The 17,020-nt window shown below is 41.1% G+C and overlaps 1 protein-coding gene across 6 annotated transcripts in view; it reads left to right on the top strand.

Moving 5' to 3' along the window:
- eml4 (EMAP like 4) overlaps window positions 1-17,020 on the top strand; it is a 233,205-nt gene that overhangs the window by 198,430 nt on the left and 17,755 nt on the right. For all 6 annotated transcript variants that reach the window (XM_062971588.1, XM_062971579.1, XM_062971567.1 and 3 more), the window contains 5 exons: window positions 4,402-4,536; window positions 5,641-5,776; window positions 10,800-10,951; window positions 15,468-15,593; window positions 15,687-15,818. In XM_062971588.1, the coding sequence (XP_062827658.1) occupies window positions 4,402-4,536; window positions 5,641-5,776; window positions 10,800-10,951; window positions 15,468-15,593; window positions 15,687-15,818 (681 nt within the window). The remainder of the gene's footprint in view (window positions 1-4,401; window positions 4,537-5,640; window positions 5,777-10,799; window positions 10,952-15,467; window positions 15,594-15,686; window positions 15,819-17,020) is intronic.

Raw genomic sequence — 17,020 nt, 5'->3', positions numbered from 1 at the left:
GCGCTGGCATACTGGGCAGGTGTTGACATATTTTTCCACATCCTTGCGGATCTTGGGCCACCAAAAATCCCTTAGGATCAGATGCATGGTTTTAAATAGTCCGAAATGCCCTGCTGGTTTGCAGTCATGACACAGACGAAGCGCTTTTTCCCTGCCCGGTCCGGGTGGGATATAAACATGATTTCTATAGCAGAGCAGCCCATCTTTAAGCGAAAAGGGGAAATGCAGACCTTGGCGAAGTTGGTCCTGTGCCCAGGCATCTGCTTGCTGACTAGCCCTGATTTCTTGAGCACAGATGGGTCCTGGAGTAGGGGAAATTGAACCAATGGGAATGGATTTGGTGTTCCCCACCGTGAGCGTGGCAAAGTTCTCAGGTTGTAGCAGTTGGGATTCAAAGGTCTCCTTGCGTCCTGCAGCGTATTCCGGTTTACGTGACAGGGCGTCTGCTTGCTTGGTTTGGGCTGGGGTCACATAATGGATCTGGAAGTTGAAACGTTCAAAGAATAAAGCCCAACGTTGCTGCCTCTGATTTAGTTTGCGGGCAGTTCTTAGATGTTCTAGATTACGATGATCAGTGTGGACTTCAATGGGAAATTTGGCCCCTTCTAGCCAATGTCTCCAAGTTTCAAAGGCTGCCTTTATGGCCAGTAGTTCTTTTTCCCAAATGGTGTAATTCCTCTCTGGTGTGGTTAGTTGACGAGAATAAAAGGCACAGGGGTGGAGGTGATCTCCCACCGGTTGTAAGAGTACAGCCCCAATTGCCACATCAGAGGCGTCCGCTTGCACCACAAAAGGGGTTCCAGGATTTGGGTGCTGTAGAATTGGCTGGGAGGTGAATAGTTTCTTTAGTTGCTGGAACCCTTTCTCTGCTTGATCAGTCCAGCGGAAAGGCTGCTTTCCACGGATGCAGCTAGTGATGGGGTCGGACCAGCGGGCAAAATCTGGAATGAACTTGCGGTAGTAGTTCGCGAACCCCAAGAAACGCTGCACCTCTTTCTTGTTAGTTGGCGCCCGCCATTCCAATACTGCTGAAACTTTGGCTGGATCCATGGAAAGCCCTAGAGGCGAGATGCGGTAACCAAGGAAATCTACCTCTTGTAGATCAAAAGCGCATTTTTCCAGCTTGGCATAAAGTCCATGATCCCGCAATCGTTGTAACACCATTTTGACGTGGTTCTCATGTTCTGATTGTGATCTGGAAAACACCAAAAAATCGTCCAGGTAGATTATCAAGAACCTGTCTAGATAGTCCTGAAAAATGTCATTGACAAAATGCTGGAACGTTGCGGGGGCTCCGCATAAACCGAAATTCATAACTCGGGACTCAAATAATCCGAATTTGGTCTGGAAGGCGGTCTTCCACTCGTCCCCTTCCCTGATGCGAACTAAGTTGTAAGCCCCCCGAAGATCCAGCTTGGTGTAAACCTTGGCTCCTCGAAGCCGATCCAGTAGATCCGAGATTAAAGGCAGGGGATAGCTGTTCCGCTTGGTGATATTGTTCAATGCTCTGTAGTCCACCACCAAGCGTAGTTCCCCTGACTTCTTCTTCACAAACATCACTGGGGAGGCGGCTGGGGATTGAGAGGGTCTGATGAATCCCTTGCGAAGGTTTGTCTCTAGGAATTCCCTGAGAGCTTCTTGCTCTGGTTCAGTCAGGGAGTAGAGATGCCCTCGCGGGATCGGGGCCCCCTCCACCAAATCAATGGCACAGTCATAAGGTCTATGTGGGGGTAATTTTTCGGCTTCTTTCTCATTGAATACATCCCAATACTCGGAGTACTTCTTTGGCAAGGTGATGATGGGCTCGGTGTCTGTGGCATGGCATACCTTGGCTACGAGGCAATGGTTTTGGCAGTACGGTGAAGCAAACTGCAGTTCTCTGTTGGACCAGGAGATGTTAGGGTCGTGGAGAGTCAGCCATGGAATTCCCAAAATCACAGGGAAATGGGGGACCTCGGTAACAAAGAAGGAAATCTCTTCCATATGTTCCCTTATCCACATCCTGGTGGGTTCCGACCACTGACTTACGGGGCCCGTCTTGAGGGGACGGCCGTCTATGGCTTGCACCACACGGGCATTCTTGAAATCATGATATTGTAATCCCAGAGAGTCGGCATACTCTCTATCGATGAAATTGTTGGTAGCTCCAGAGTCTATCATGGCGTGGATCATGACGGGTCCCCTTTTTGCTGACCATAATGTGACCACGAGAAGGAACAGGACCCCGGTTGGCGGCTCTTGGATGGATTTTTTGACCGGGTTGGCGAGCCCCTCTACACCCGGTCGTTGGCTTCCCCCGCCGGCTGTGTGCCAGTCGGCTCAGACGCCTTCGTCTCCGTGGAGGACGCCGCCGCAAGACGGGCGGCAGGCTTCCCTTTGGCTGGGCACTCTCTGGCGAAATGGCCCCCGTTCCCGCAGTACCAGCAGAGGTTTAAGCGTTGACGACGGGCCTTCTCGGCGGCATCTAGTCTGGGACGCACATTGCCCAACTGCATCGGCACCTCCTCGCCTCCTCTGGGGTATGGGGTTGGCGGTGGGGGTCTCCACACCGGACGTGGCTGAACGCTGGCGGGAGTGGGGGGTTTTGCCCCGGCTCTACTGCCCTGGCCTCGAACCCACTGTTTCCTGTTGGCAATCATGACTTCAGCCCGTAAACATTGATCAATGAGTGCCTCGAGGGTCTGGGGAGGATCCACCTTGGAGATTTCTTCCAGCATTTCAATGTTGAGACCCTCCCGGAATTGTCCCCTGAGGGCTACATCGTTCCAGCCGGTGTTGTGGGCCAGCACTCGGAACTCGGCTATATACTGAGACATAGGTCTGTCTCCTTGGAAAAGGCGACGGAGTTTGTGACCGGCTGCCTCCAAATTGTCCTCGATTCCCCAAGTCTCCTTGAGGTGGTCCAAGAAGTGTTGCGCTGATCTTAGGTGTGGAGAGGCTTGGTCGAACAGTGCCGTCGCCCAGCTGGCCGCTGGCCCGTCTAGAAGACTGTAAACCCATGCCACTTTGATGTCTTCTTGGGGAAACTCGGCAGCACGGGCCTCCAGATAAGCTTGACATTGGCGACGGAAGACATGAACCTTAGAAGCTTCTCCAGTAAACTTGGTTGGCAACGCCATGGCCGGAAGACGAACTCCGCGTTCCTTCAAACCCCTTATTTCTCCATCCTGTGCATTGAGCTTATCACGGATTCGGTCCACCTCTTCCTTGTCGATGGTGTAGGTAATCGGCTGGCCGCTCGGCCCAGGTACGACTCCGGTAGACATTCTGGCCGAGGTTAATTGGTGCTTAGGGTGGCGGAGTCAAACTGTCACGACCCAGGCTGCAGAGCACCAATAACCATACACAGAGGCCAGAATCTATCTAATATCTTTATTGTAGGAATATATAAAGTTAATAAAAACAAGTGTAGAAAATAGTCCAGAATTAGACCTTTCAGGAAAGGTCAGAATTAGTCCAAAAAAGCAATGTCCAATAAGAAATATTAAGGTCCAAAGTTGTAATCCAATAACCGAAACACTCACTTTGCCAAGCAAAGTGAGGGGAGATGACAAGGTCCTTTAGTCCATGAAACTTGAGCGAGGCTAGGAAATAACTTGGTACTTGAAACAAGGCTTGAACGTGGAACAAGGCAACTAAGAACAAGAACAAGGTCCGTGGAATAACTTGATAAATCCGTGGAACAAGGCAAGGATTGATCCTGGGAAACAAGGCAAAGTCCGTAGATAAACAAAGGCTGGGAAGCAAGGCGAAGGCTGGATAGCAAGGCAAGGCTTGAGCAGGAGCGAGGCTTGAACCGGAGCGCGCTGTCCAGACACAACTCGCTCCGTAGGCTGACGAATTGACTCCGCGAAGTTACTACGCGGGTAAAACACCTAAATAGAGTCTAGCTTCCCGCCGAAGCAGTTCTCTGGGAATCAGAACCGAAAGCTAACTCTGAGACCAGATGTGAGACTCCCCAAAGATTCTCACGAGAAGCAGTCTTAATTGGCCACATTCTTAGCTGCAATCCTCGCACTCCTGCGCGAAGCTGAATCCAAACTTCTCTGTTGTTTACAAAACTCCCGGCGCAAGAATACGGGAGAAGTAGGCTCTGGGCTTGTTTGACATACTTCTGGGAGACAACTTTCTTGCAGGTGCAAGGTTCCCAGATCTGCCTGGGAAAGATCTGGCTGAGAGGAATCCAGTTCAGACTGGGAAGGTAAAAAACCCAAGTTTTCATCTTCATCAGGAATTACAATGTCCTGAGCAGGACTACAAGGCCCATGGGTCATCACAGACACTCCTCTCTATGGCTATTGTGTGTGCTTTTTAAAAATTTGTGTGGCTAATAGTAAATTCTCCACATACCCAGATAAATAGGAAGGTTAATAATGGCAACACCATTTTCTGTTTCAACAGACTACAAATGAAGTTGTTCTTGCAGTAGCATTCCATCCGACTGATAAAGACACAATAATAACCTCTGGAAAATCTCATATCTTTTTCTGGACTTGGAACGGCAATGCATTAACAAGGAAACAAGGAATATTTGGGGTAAGAAACTTTTTGACAAATTCTTTTAAGTCCTCGGTCACATTATCTGATGAATGGGATTGTCTACTCCTCAAAAAAAGCCATTAAAAGCTCAAAAGAAAAGAGTAATTAAATAATGGTTTGCTTTTATCGTCAGTATATAAAATCCACGATTTCAGTATACATTGTATGCAATGCATGTGGTAATATAACATCTGAAAGACTAAGGTACATAATAGAGCATAATCAATGGAAAGCTATTTTGAATGGAGAAGCTGGCGATGATGGTGATCAGTTAACATTCCAAATCTACTCCCTCCCCAATATTTGGTTGGCATTTCAAAAATTCTTCCCCTCTTCGGAAGTAACTAAAATCATTACTTTCAAAAATCTGCAAGCTGCTGTCTATTATGTAAAATACATTTAAGTGTCATATCGCCACCCACAACAGAGAAGAAATCTTTATACAAGCCAATATGTGAACCATGTCATATTCCTCTCCCTCCCTCTACTGAACCCACAGGTTTGTGGCAAAAACACATTGTTATTCTACGAAGTTAAGTTCAGCCTCATTATTTTGTAGTTATAATGTAATGGCTGATCCAAATTTACCCAGTGAGTTTGATGATTGAGTATCCAAAGTCCCATTTTAGTATATTTTGACTACTACTTCCTGCACACTTCTTGCCTTCTGCTATTTCTTCATTCAAACATAGTTTCACAAAAATACTTAGCTTTACCCAACACTCAAAAAAAAACATACCAGGGCTTTATTCCTTACAATCATGAAGTGTTTGACTAGTCACTTAATACTTATTTTATAGAGCAAAACTTTTTAAGATACGTTTATTTTCATATAGATAGGGACTTCTTTCTGTTACCTGTAAGAAATTCATTTTATTGTTGTGCTATGACATTAGAAGTGACATCAGCACCTACATTTTCAATCATCTGCTCTGGAACAGGGTTGGAGGCTGTTGCATCTTTGAACTAATACATGGATAAATAGAAAATCCTTTCAAATCAGTTCTTTTGAATTGTGGCTTTTCTGCACATTTTCGCATTTCTGAGTTTTACCTGTGAATAAGCCAGTGTTCCCTAACTGTTCTGTGTTCTTCTTTTTAGAAATACGAAAAACCCAAATTTGTTCAGTGCTTAGCATTTTTAGGAAATGGAGAAGTTCTCACTGGTGACTCAGGTGGGATACTGCTTATATGGAGTAAAACTACTGTAGAAGGCACAGCAGGGAAAGGTTCAAAAGGTACTGTAGCTATTTAATTGACCTTGTCTGTATTGTGGAAATTTGTTTGAAAGTTCATAAAATACAAGGCCCTCCAAAGAAGAAACGATACAGTCTTGCTCCAGCAGGGTGCCAGCTTGATATCCATTTGGGAATACTGAGGAAATTATCAGATCAGTTTTAAAATTTGTTTATCTGGACAAATTTTAAAGAGGATTAGAAAAAATAATTGATAATAGGTCTCTCAGTGGGTACTTGTCATGAAGTCAGTATGCTCTCTTCAGGTTTAGAGGCTGTATGCACTGATGATCAACTGCTGGGAAAATGTGAAAGGTGAGAAATCTTACCTATTTCATGTTTTGTTGCAACTCCACCTGTGATTTAGGCATTTTACAACTTTGCCACCTGAAGCATTGTTAACAGTGCCCACCAGGTTCTTTCTGCTTGTGATCTCTTTCTCTCATAACAGATGAAAAATGGTTCGGACAGACATTATCCCAATAATACTAGCTCAAAAAATTCTGTAGATGTGTGCCATTTTGGTGGCCCTAAAAATAAGTTATGAGTGGCATGGGAGGCAGTGAAAGAACAAGACACAGAGAATTTGCTGAAGTATAAAAAATTTACAACTTTATTGAATACAGTTAAAAGATGGGCTTAACATGGGGGGGGGGGGGGGAGGATCTTGGCACTTGACAACTCGCCTTCTATCCAGTGACATCTCAGCCCAGGTGAGACCATACGATGACAAAAACTGATATTCTATAACTTTCATGTCATGGTCCCTTACAGAAATTGGGGATTATGGTAACTTAGTCTCTGGTACTGTCCCCTGCTCCTAGCAAAAATAAAACAAAAAACAACAACAATGACTGGGTCCTCTGCTAAAACTACCCAAAATCATGACACTAAGAAGTTGACCAACCAGTGAAAATGTGAAAGTACCACTATCTGTGAGGACAGACAAGCAAAAGCTCAAATATAGGCAATGCACCAGAGGCACAAGATTTGTACCTCAGCTCAGCTGGCCAGCCAGGAGTTATTAATCATACAGAATTTTTGGAAGAAACTAGTATGCTGCAATGAGAAGTTGCCAGCTGCTGTAGTTCTGCCTCCTTCCTCCTCCCACATACACACAAGCCAGCAAAGCACAAAACAGGTGCCTGAAAGAGTTTGAGACCTATGCTTTCACTAACAAATGTGAGATGTATCTTTATTGTTAATGTGCCTTCAAGTTGTTTTTGACTTATGATGACCCTAAGGTGAATCTGTCATGGAGTTTTCTTGGCAAGATTTGTTCAGAGGGAGTTTGCCTTGGTCTTCTGAGGCAGAAATAGTGTGACTTGACAAAGTCACCAAGTGATTTCTCCATTCTGGAGACTTGAGATTTAAACCCTTATCCCAAATCTCCAGAGTCACTATCTGATGCTCAGATGACTACAACATACTGGTTCTTTTTATGTCCCTGTCATGTATAGGGGCAGAAAAATGTCCCACACTATTTTTCATTGAACCATAATGTTAACAAGCAAGAGTGATACATTCTGGTTGGCAGTAGGTTGGACCCATTTCAAGGCCACAATTCACTTCTCAGTTCATTCAGTAATTAAAAGGCATGTATGTGTCCATTAATTCTGACTGTATCGTTAACCCTCCTGTTAGCACTCAGTGCATTGGAATCCACATGTGAATCAAAAAACTTTTCCACACCTTACGCCATGGAAAGTTTATTTATCCTGATGCATGAGAATAAAATACATAGACACAAGATCATTGAAATGTCTATGGGAAGTCTCCCCAGAAACATATTGCTTGTCCAGTGTGGGAAATACTATGCTGGCTTCTTGGTCTTAATTGTCACCCTTGTACCTACATATTGGATGCTGTTGCTTCTTTTTTTAAAGGAGCTATTAAGGTATATACTTGGTTGTCTGTAGACAGATTGTTAGACTCATTGCTGTACCTGGTTAGTGCTTGGGATAAGTCACAAAGAAAAATATGCATGACCAAAGCAAAATTTATATCTTGAATGTTATAGGTCACAGCACTTGTGAAATTGTCTTAATATACTGTCATATAGTATATTATTGATGTGCACATGAAGGAAACATAAAAAAGGGCCATGCAAAATTTTAGTACTTTTTAATCTGAAGAAGTACCATCTAGGAGCATTGGAGCTTGCTTTAATTTTCATTTTTTGGCTTTAGAGTTAGCTACACTTAATAGGTGAACATTTCATTTCAGTTTAAAAAAATTAAAGATGAATTATTATTTGCAATCAGGCATGTGCAGGTTTGGCACTGCAGAGCCCTAAGGTAGCTCTTAAATCCAAGGATAATTATTTTCTTTGGCACAGTTAAAATGCTGGGGCTCAAATGATCATGCCAGCAAAAACACAATGACTGAACAGGACATTTTAATGGCAAATATATATATTTTCAACAAACTTTCTTTCTAAAAAAAGAATAAAACAACTCTCCAATTATAATATGGATCATACCTTTAATAATATTATAACTCTCCAATTATAATATGGATCATACCTTTAATATTATTATAATTTGCCTAAAGCAAATTGCTCTTTGCTGCAGTTGTCATAGCAAATATTTCATAATGAAAAATTGAATGTTTTAATTATTTAAATGGATCCAGGGTTTTGCTGAGCTGGGCTTTTTATGGTTGATACGTGTTCCTGAATTTATCAAGGGTTTAATTATGGTTTGGGTCAGTGTGTGTCTGTATGCCTAGATCAAGAATTAAAGTAAATTACTCTCTAGGGACGGCTTGTTAAGTAATGCTGGCATGTTGTACTTTCTTTGGATTTTATGGGATACTTTGAAGCTGGGCACAGATTTGCTCCATATTTTGCATCCTAGAACAGATGGCGGTTTTCACCTTATGGTATCTGCCTTTTTAAATATTTGATTTTGAAGATTTTTAAAAAATATTTGCAGTGGCAGCCAGTTGAGTCAGTGTTAGTCTGCATGGTTTTCTAATTTCAGAACGCAGACACATTGTTATGCACAAAGCCCTTAAAAGTGGTAATCCAATTTTCGCTTAAACTGCTAGTCTAACAGAAGCTCTTTATTCCATAAGGATTTATTGCACACAAACACTCACACACACATATTAAATTGAAACAATTACACTTTCGCCCTTTTATGTGAGTGAATTTTCAGAGTAATCTTCAGACCAGGGTTTTAGTCAGTTCATAATGGTGTTAAATGTTTATATATACACAATTCTAAATACTAAAGCTTCAGGTAATGTAAGATTCCTTCTAAATACTAACAGAACAAAATGAAAATGTGAAACTGGGCTGTTCAAATTATTAATAAGCCAAAGTTCTCCTTTTCATGCACGGGCAACATGCTGCTGCGTGATAGTTAATTGCTCCCGAATTGTCTCCCTCAGGAAGCAGAAACAGCTAAAGAAGGCTCAGATCTTATGTCTATCATTTGCTAGGTTATGTATGAGCATGAGCTCTGACTTCAGCAGAATCACAAGTAAAAAAGCAAGGCGGTCATGGTCTTTCTTGACAGACCAAAGACTGCACTGAATTTTGTGGCCTTGAGTTGTCTTTTTAGATCTCTTTACGACTTCTACAGAAATTGCTTCTGCAGCTGCAATATGCAAGCTCCAGTTTGTAATTGCATTTGCCTCTAAGCATTTTTCCATCTTCAAAGGCGTAGCTTTAAGGAATCAAAAGTTTGAAAAGATTAGTGCTTACCTCTATTTCTTGGTTCACTTTGGAGGGGTCCTGTAGAGAATTAGTAAACCTTTATATTTCTGACTTTTCTTGAAGCCTAGATATACATTAAAAAAAGATTTAAGCACTAAACCTTATTTTTTAAAGATTTGACTGGAGATGTGTGTAGTTTTTGTGGCTATATGAAACCTATATCTCCAGAAGCACTTACTTCTCTTCTCTTCTCTTTTCTCCTTAGCAAGTGGAAAAGGAGTCTCTTTGATTGTCATAGCTAATAGAAGTTGACTAGTATAACTGAATCTTCATTTGATCAGCCAGAGCTAAGCTCCTGGATGTGTTTAAAATGTGGGGAGTGGGACTATCACTATAGAACTGAGTCCTAGGGAAGGGAAGTTTTAATTGCTGAACAAGGAGGAGGAGAACACCAATCTCTGCAACGATCAAAAATAAGACAGACACAAATTTAGGTCTGACTTGCACTATCCTGTGTCAATGTGTTGTCAAAGGTTTTCATGGCCAGAATCACAGGTTTGTTGTGTGTTTTCTGGGCTGTATGGCCATGTTACAGAAGTATTCTCTCCTGATGTTTCGCCCACATCTATGGCAGGCATCCTCAGAGGTTGTGAGGATGCCTGCCATAGATGTGGGCGAAATGTCAGGAAAGAATACTTCTGGAACATGGCCATACAGCCTGGAAAACACACAACAACCCTATCCTGTGTCACTTAGAGGATACCAGACATTGGTTGTCAGCTTTGAAATAAGCCAATTTCATATTAAGGTTTAAGATTCAGGTCTTTTCTTATCCTTGTACCTATAGTTTTCCATGTTAGATGTAAGATGAAATACTAGTTAGTTGATACCTTTGAGGGATAGTGAAGTATATTAATAGATGGGGAATTGGTGGCACAAATATACACAAGAAGAAGAGGTTCATGCATATCTCAGTTTCTTAAGCTCATATGTAGTTGCTTAAACTAGCCCTCTGTGTCTTTGAGATTTGCTTATTTTGAAACCAGGTGCAAGAGATTCCATAACATAAATAGCTTTCACCTTTGCAACCCCAGGAAGGCTATCTCCAAGATGTATACATAAAAATTAAACAGTGGGGTACATTAATGTGAAGTGGGGAAATCATTAACGTGCATTTTTAAGTTCCTGTATGACATAAAACTCAGAAAATGTTTTCAGTGTTCACCCTTCTAGACAAGTATAAAAATGTATCTGAATGGGAATCCCACACCCATAATCTAATGAATGTACTGTTGTCTAATCTTGTTTACTGTCTAAAGTCCTGTATAGGTTGTAATGTTTCTGTACTCTTTCTATCTACAGGTGTGTATCAGATAAGCAAGCAAATCAAAGCTCACGATGGCAGTGTGTTCACACTCTGTCAAATGAGGAATGGGATGCTGCTAACTGGAGGTGGGAAGGACAGGAAAATCATTTTATGGGATCATGACTTGACTCCTGAAAGGGAAATAGAGGTAGGCAAGATAATTACTGTCATTGAAAGTATGCAGAAAAAACTGTAATTGTGGATTTGGTGGAGGCGGGGCTGAGGGTTAGTTAAGACATTCCTATTCCCTTGTACCTCTTCCATCATCTTCCCTACCCTGGGGTTTTGTATTAGTTACCACATTTTATCCAGTCAATACAAAGATCAGCACATTGTACACATCTATTCCAGGCTTTCTCTTTAACAATAACCATATAAAATTATTAGGCTGAGAGTTGTGCCCACATTCACACATTGAGCTTCATGATTGGTCAGTGGTTTGAACTTATATCTCTCACGTGTAAACTGAGCATTTCTATCCACTACCTCATTTTATTTTATCCATCTGTTTTTTCCAGCTAACTCCTGGCCAAATTTCTGCTTTAGAAATGTCTGTAACACAGTAGATATATTAGGGACCAATACTGAGAAATTATTGTACCCCACTGAAATGAATTGGGACATGTAATTGCACACAGCTCTCCCAGTATTTCAGTTTTGTATCAGAGATATTCTTAACGGATTCCTACATTTAGTATATTTTAAGTTTTGCTTTGTCTCCTAAACAAGTCCGGTATCATCTCCATTTTATTGTAGTTCTCTTGACTGATAAACTAGATATGCCCACATGGCACAATAAGTCAGTAGCTCTCAACCTGAGTTGCTTGATATTGTTAGCCTACAACTGCCAAATTCCCTGACCATTGACCAGGCTGGTGAGAGTTTTGCGGAGCTGACATCAAGTAATATCTCGAAATCAAGTTTTAGAACCATTGTCATGAGCCATAGTTTGTGCTAACCATGGTTTGTTATTTAAGCTTGTGAATTACGCTCCAAACAGTGGAATGGACCATTATCAGTCTATTCTGATTTTGTTTTGTTTCTCTTAAGCCCTTTTGTCAGCTTCTTTTCAGGATAGATAGTTGAACAAACAAATCAAGGAGAAACCATAGCCGTTCAGCCATAGCAACAAACTTTAGTTTAAGCAAGACAGAGTTTGTAAGCCAACAACAAATTAAGTGTTGAATTTTTTGAGTTCTAACTAAAGTAGACCTATTCAATAACATGTTGAATGGTGAGTCAAAATGTAGATAGATGCACTCTCCTTTAGTTAGGACTAACAATAGGATTATGAACGTGAGTGATTATAAATCCTGTGTACTTGGTTCATAAGCAATCACTTGTTTACAGAGGTTTACACATCACAACAAGGACTTCACAAAAGCCCAGATTTCAACAAAGCACATCCTAGCTTGTTGTGATGTGTGAGTGGAAACAAAATAGCTTGCCTAAAAATTCACAACTGAGCAAGAATTTGAATCCAGATTGCCTGAATTCCAATCTAGCACCCCCTTGACTTCAACAAGTCAATTGTTAGAAACACAAAGGACATTCTGGTATTTATCAGAGATAGATTAACAGCCTTTGGGGAACTGTAATATAGCTGTTAGGTAGGGGAAATAGCTTCAAGAGAATTCTTTAAAAACAATTACTAAAATGAAGTAATGAATTCCAACTGGATATAATTCACCATTGTGCTTTGTAAATAGTAACCTGAGTGGTGCAGATTTTTATCTTCCTGTTCTCTTTGTTAACATGCCACATTCTCTGTATGTACTCATTATTTAATGCTGAACAAACCCTCCAGTTCTTTGAATAAAATATAGTAGTTAAAATAAAACAGTAACCTATCTGGCAGCTGTTCAGGAGGCTCATACAAAAGATACATTCCAAAAAGATAAACATTCATAATCTGGTTTTGTTTGTTTTGTTTTTTCTCTCACAATGTCACTTGGCATAAAAGCAGCAGCCTATTATAAAAAAAAACAGTTTTCAATGTAAGAAATATAGGAAAGCAATTTGGCGAAGCTACATTGTTTCCTGCCAATGTAGGTTGAGAAATAGTTTTTAACATTCTTGTATGTCAAGAATAGTCCTTGAACTATTCAAAGATGGTATGTACCAAAGAATTTAGTGTAACACCTGGAATGTAATTTCTCTCATTGCAACTTAGACATACGCCTGTTGCTGTTTGTTTGTGTTCATACATTTAATGCCAGATAATATTTTAAAATAACATGTGCTGAGATAGATGGTAAAAAGCATCCTTCCTTCACTTCTATCATTTATAAAATTCAGAGGAAATATATCAATGTAGAGGAGCCCCCGGTGGCACAGCGGATTAAACCGCTGAGCTGCTGAACTTGCTGACTGAAAGGTCTGCAGTTTGAATCCAGGGAGCGGGGTGAGGTCCAGCTGTTAGCCCCAGCTTCTGCCAACCTAGCAGTTCGGAAACATGCTAATGTTAGAAGATCAATAGGTACCGCTCCGGCGGGAAGGTAATGGCCACATGGCCTTGGAGGTGTCTACAGAAAACACTGGCTCTTCGGCATCAACCCCCAGAGTCGAACATGACTAGACTTAATGTCAAGGGGAAACCTTTACCTTATATCATTGTAATATATCTATATATATAAAAGGGTAATGAAATTTCGGCCTAGGACAAAACAACAAAACTACACATCCCAGAAACACTAAACTTGGCAACACAACCCCTCATCCATGCCTCTACGTTCATACAACAAAAAGAAAATAAAAATAAAATCCTAATTAGAGGGAGAGCAATAATTGTTTTTATCCAATTGCTGCCAATTAGAAGGCTAAGCTCCTCCCACTTGGGCTCCTAGCAACCCACTCAGCCCAGGGGACAGGCAGAGTTAGGCTTCACTTAGGCCTCTTCCACACTGCCTATAAAATACAGATTATCTGATTTTAACTGGATCATATGGCAGTGCAGACTCAAGGCCCTTCCACACAGCTATATAACCCATTTTGAATCGTGCTTTGAACTGGATTATCTTGACTCCACACTGCCATATAATCCACTTCAGTGTGCATTTTATACACCTGTGTAGAAGGGGCCTCATATAATCCAGTTCTAAGCAGATAATATAAGATACTTTATTTCCCATACCACCATACTTCGCCACAGCAACGCGTGGCCGGGCACAGCTAGTTACCTTATATCAGAGTAATCAGTCAAGAACTGCACTCACAGTGTTTCTAGCACAAATAAAATGTTCTCAACATTTTTGTTATTAAAAACGTGAGGTGGTAAGCAGGTCTAGTAGCTACTTTTGAAGAAAACATTGGTAGTTGCTAGATATTTCTTCTTTCCAATTACTCTCAGAGCTGCTACTAGGTTTCACTATGTCTTTGAATGCTAGAACATATTGCCTAGCAATTCCATGGAAAACTACTACCTGTGAGATGTTAAATTCAGAGGAAACAACTGCATCAGAGTCACCCAGTTATATTCATGCCGGAGACAGAATTTGAACCTGAATATCCAAGATCCCAGTGTAACACTAAAAACATTACAATGGTGGTTGTTAGCCATTAGTCCCAGCAGTCTTACTGCAAGGAGGAAGAAGTTGCATGAGGCTCCCTTAGTACATGCAGATGTCATTGGCTGCATTGATTATTGCAATAAAGCCTCATAATGTTTAAAGTGAAATTGAATTCTCTGTGTCAGTTGCTGCTCAGGAAGAAATGGAAGCAGGAGTGTTGCCGTGGATGGGGGGGGGGGGAGGGTTAGGGGTTGGTCAGGCTATGGTCCTGAATTGAAGTGTTCTCCTGTTGTTACTGCTTTTCCCCAAAGCAAAGATTTGGCTTGAGAAAAGCAGTGGAACTGTAGGAAAATAAGGGTAACAGCAAGGGCCCAAAAACAAAGGTACTTACAAATCATTGATCATTTTGAGGACCAATTCATACTTTTAAGTGTGCTTAGTATGAGATGGGTGGATCAGTATGCCTCCCTGAAAAATCCCAGTTTTCCTCCCTTAGGTATTCATTAGTCATGGGAAACCTGTCTATAGATTAGCCTGCACAGAGTGTTTGTGGATAACCATCCTCATTTTGTGGGTGGCCATCCGGTTATTCGGACTCTAGTACCTCAGAGTCCTAGCTTTAACGGGCCCTAATGAAGGATAATGGGGCATGAAGTCCAAAAACTCAAAAGGGTCACATGTTGCTCACCCTGAATTAGTTTGTGTTTAAGTCCAGTGATATATAAAATTGTGGTCCCTGGACTGGTGCTGTTTCATGAGCCATTGGCTAACAGTGCCTATTGAGTTTCTAAGAACACAAGAAACCAAACGCAGCTACAATTCCTGGAAACTAAATTCCTGGTTTAGTGGAGATTTAAACCCGGGTTCAAAGCCATAATATGGAACATATGACCTTGATCATGTTAACAAATGTCATCCTAGCGTTGTATCACCAATCTGATAGCATAACATGATTCAAGTCCTTCAAAGGCAGGAGGGGAAAAATGTAAATATGAAAAATGTCAAATTAAAATATGCAAAACATCCTTTTGTACGTAACAGAATTATTTGCCTGGTGGGTGTAGAGTTATAATCAAAGCCAATTTGAGTCAGATTATGATAGCTGTTACATTCTGAGGTCTACAGTATATAGTTTAAAAGAATGTTATTTCTTAGGTTCCAGATCAGTTTGGAACAATCAGAGCTGTGGCAGAAGGCAAAGCAGATCAATTCATACTGGGCACTTCCCGAAATTTTATTTTGCGAGGAACATTTAATGATGGTTTCCAGGTGGAAGTACAGGTGCGTTCATTTCCCTTCCCTGTATTGTATTGCTTTTGTTTATTATATAACCTTATGCATATGTCTAATAATTCAATTTCATTTCAATTTTAGGGTCACACAGATGAACTCTGGGGTCTGGGAACACATCCCTTCAAAGATCTGTTCTTAACATGTGCTCAGGATCGCCAAGTTTGTATGTGGAACTCAGTGGACCATACACTTGAGTGGACCAGGTTGTTAGATGTACGTAACATTCTTTTGATTATGAGATGCTTCTGGACATCATCAAGTAGAGTTTTTATGTTATCTTGCTGTTTATAATAAGTAATATACAATAGTAGAGTTATACAGTTGGGAAAGATGACCAAAGTGATGTAGTCCAACCCAAGTATGATAATTTCACGGCTAACTAGAACCCTAGTACAAGCAAAGCATTTGTGCTTAAAACAAAGGATATTTTAAAGCCATCTATTCCATGATGAAACAGTTCTTACCATCAGGAATTTTTCCCTATGTTCATTCATAATCTGTTATCCTTGTAATTTGAACCCATTGAGCCAGTCCTACTATTTGGAGCAGGAGAAGGCAAGCTTGTCTTTTATTGAATCATAGAATAATAGAGTTGGAAGAGACCACATGGGCCTTCTAGTCCAACCCCCTGCCATGCAGTTTCAAATGTCTTCTCCAAGCTAACTATATTCAGTTCCTTCAATTATTCCTCAAAGGGTTTTGATTTCCATGCTTCCTCCTCTGGACATAGTTTAGCTTGTTGGTTGCACTTCTGTCAGTCATAACAAGTAACTACCAAAGTCTGGGCAAGTTGTGTTTTTCAACTACAATGCCCACTTTATCAGCTGGGGCATTCAAGTTATTTTTTCCAGGTCTTGACCAATGCCTGTTCTTTGATCTGGAAGAGAGTCCATAGCTCAGTGATAGAAAATACAATTTTATACAAAAGGAATCACGTTGAGTTCTTGACATCTCGAAATGGTTCAGGTTGTAGAAGATGCCTACACTTGGGAGATGAGCCCCTCTACTCACAAAAAATTATGATTTAGACCACTACTGAGTTTGATTATAGCCAGTTGAAGTAGAGAAATAATGTCCACCTGAATAAAATAAACTGGAAATAATTACAATGATATGGTTAATGGTTTTCTTTCTTGGAGCAACCACCAAGAAAGCCCTGTCTTGCAAACTCATGAGGGAAAATAGATACAGTCCTTAAGGGACAATGCAATCATCCAACTCTGTTGTGATGTGAGATTTTGAGCAGTATATGTGCCCTTGTAGGCTCTTTTGAAATTGGGAATGGAAGCATGAGAGGTGCAAAGCAATCAACTATGGTATTCTGTGACATCTGGAATCCGAGAATTAAAACAGTTGTTCGGTCATTTGTGATGGCTGAAGTACTAGTTGGTGCATTACACTAATCCAATTATTCA

Source organism: Anolis carolinensis, chromosome 1 (assembly GCF_035594765.1).
Source record: "Anolis carolinensis isolate JA03-04 chromosome 1, rAnoCar3.1.pri, whole genome shotgun sequence".
Classification (NCBI taxonomy): domain Eukaryota; kingdom Metazoa; phylum Chordata; class Lepidosauria; order Squamata; family Dactyloidae; genus Anolis; species Anolis carolinensis.
This window is presented reverse-complemented; position numbering and strand designations above follow the sequence as displayed.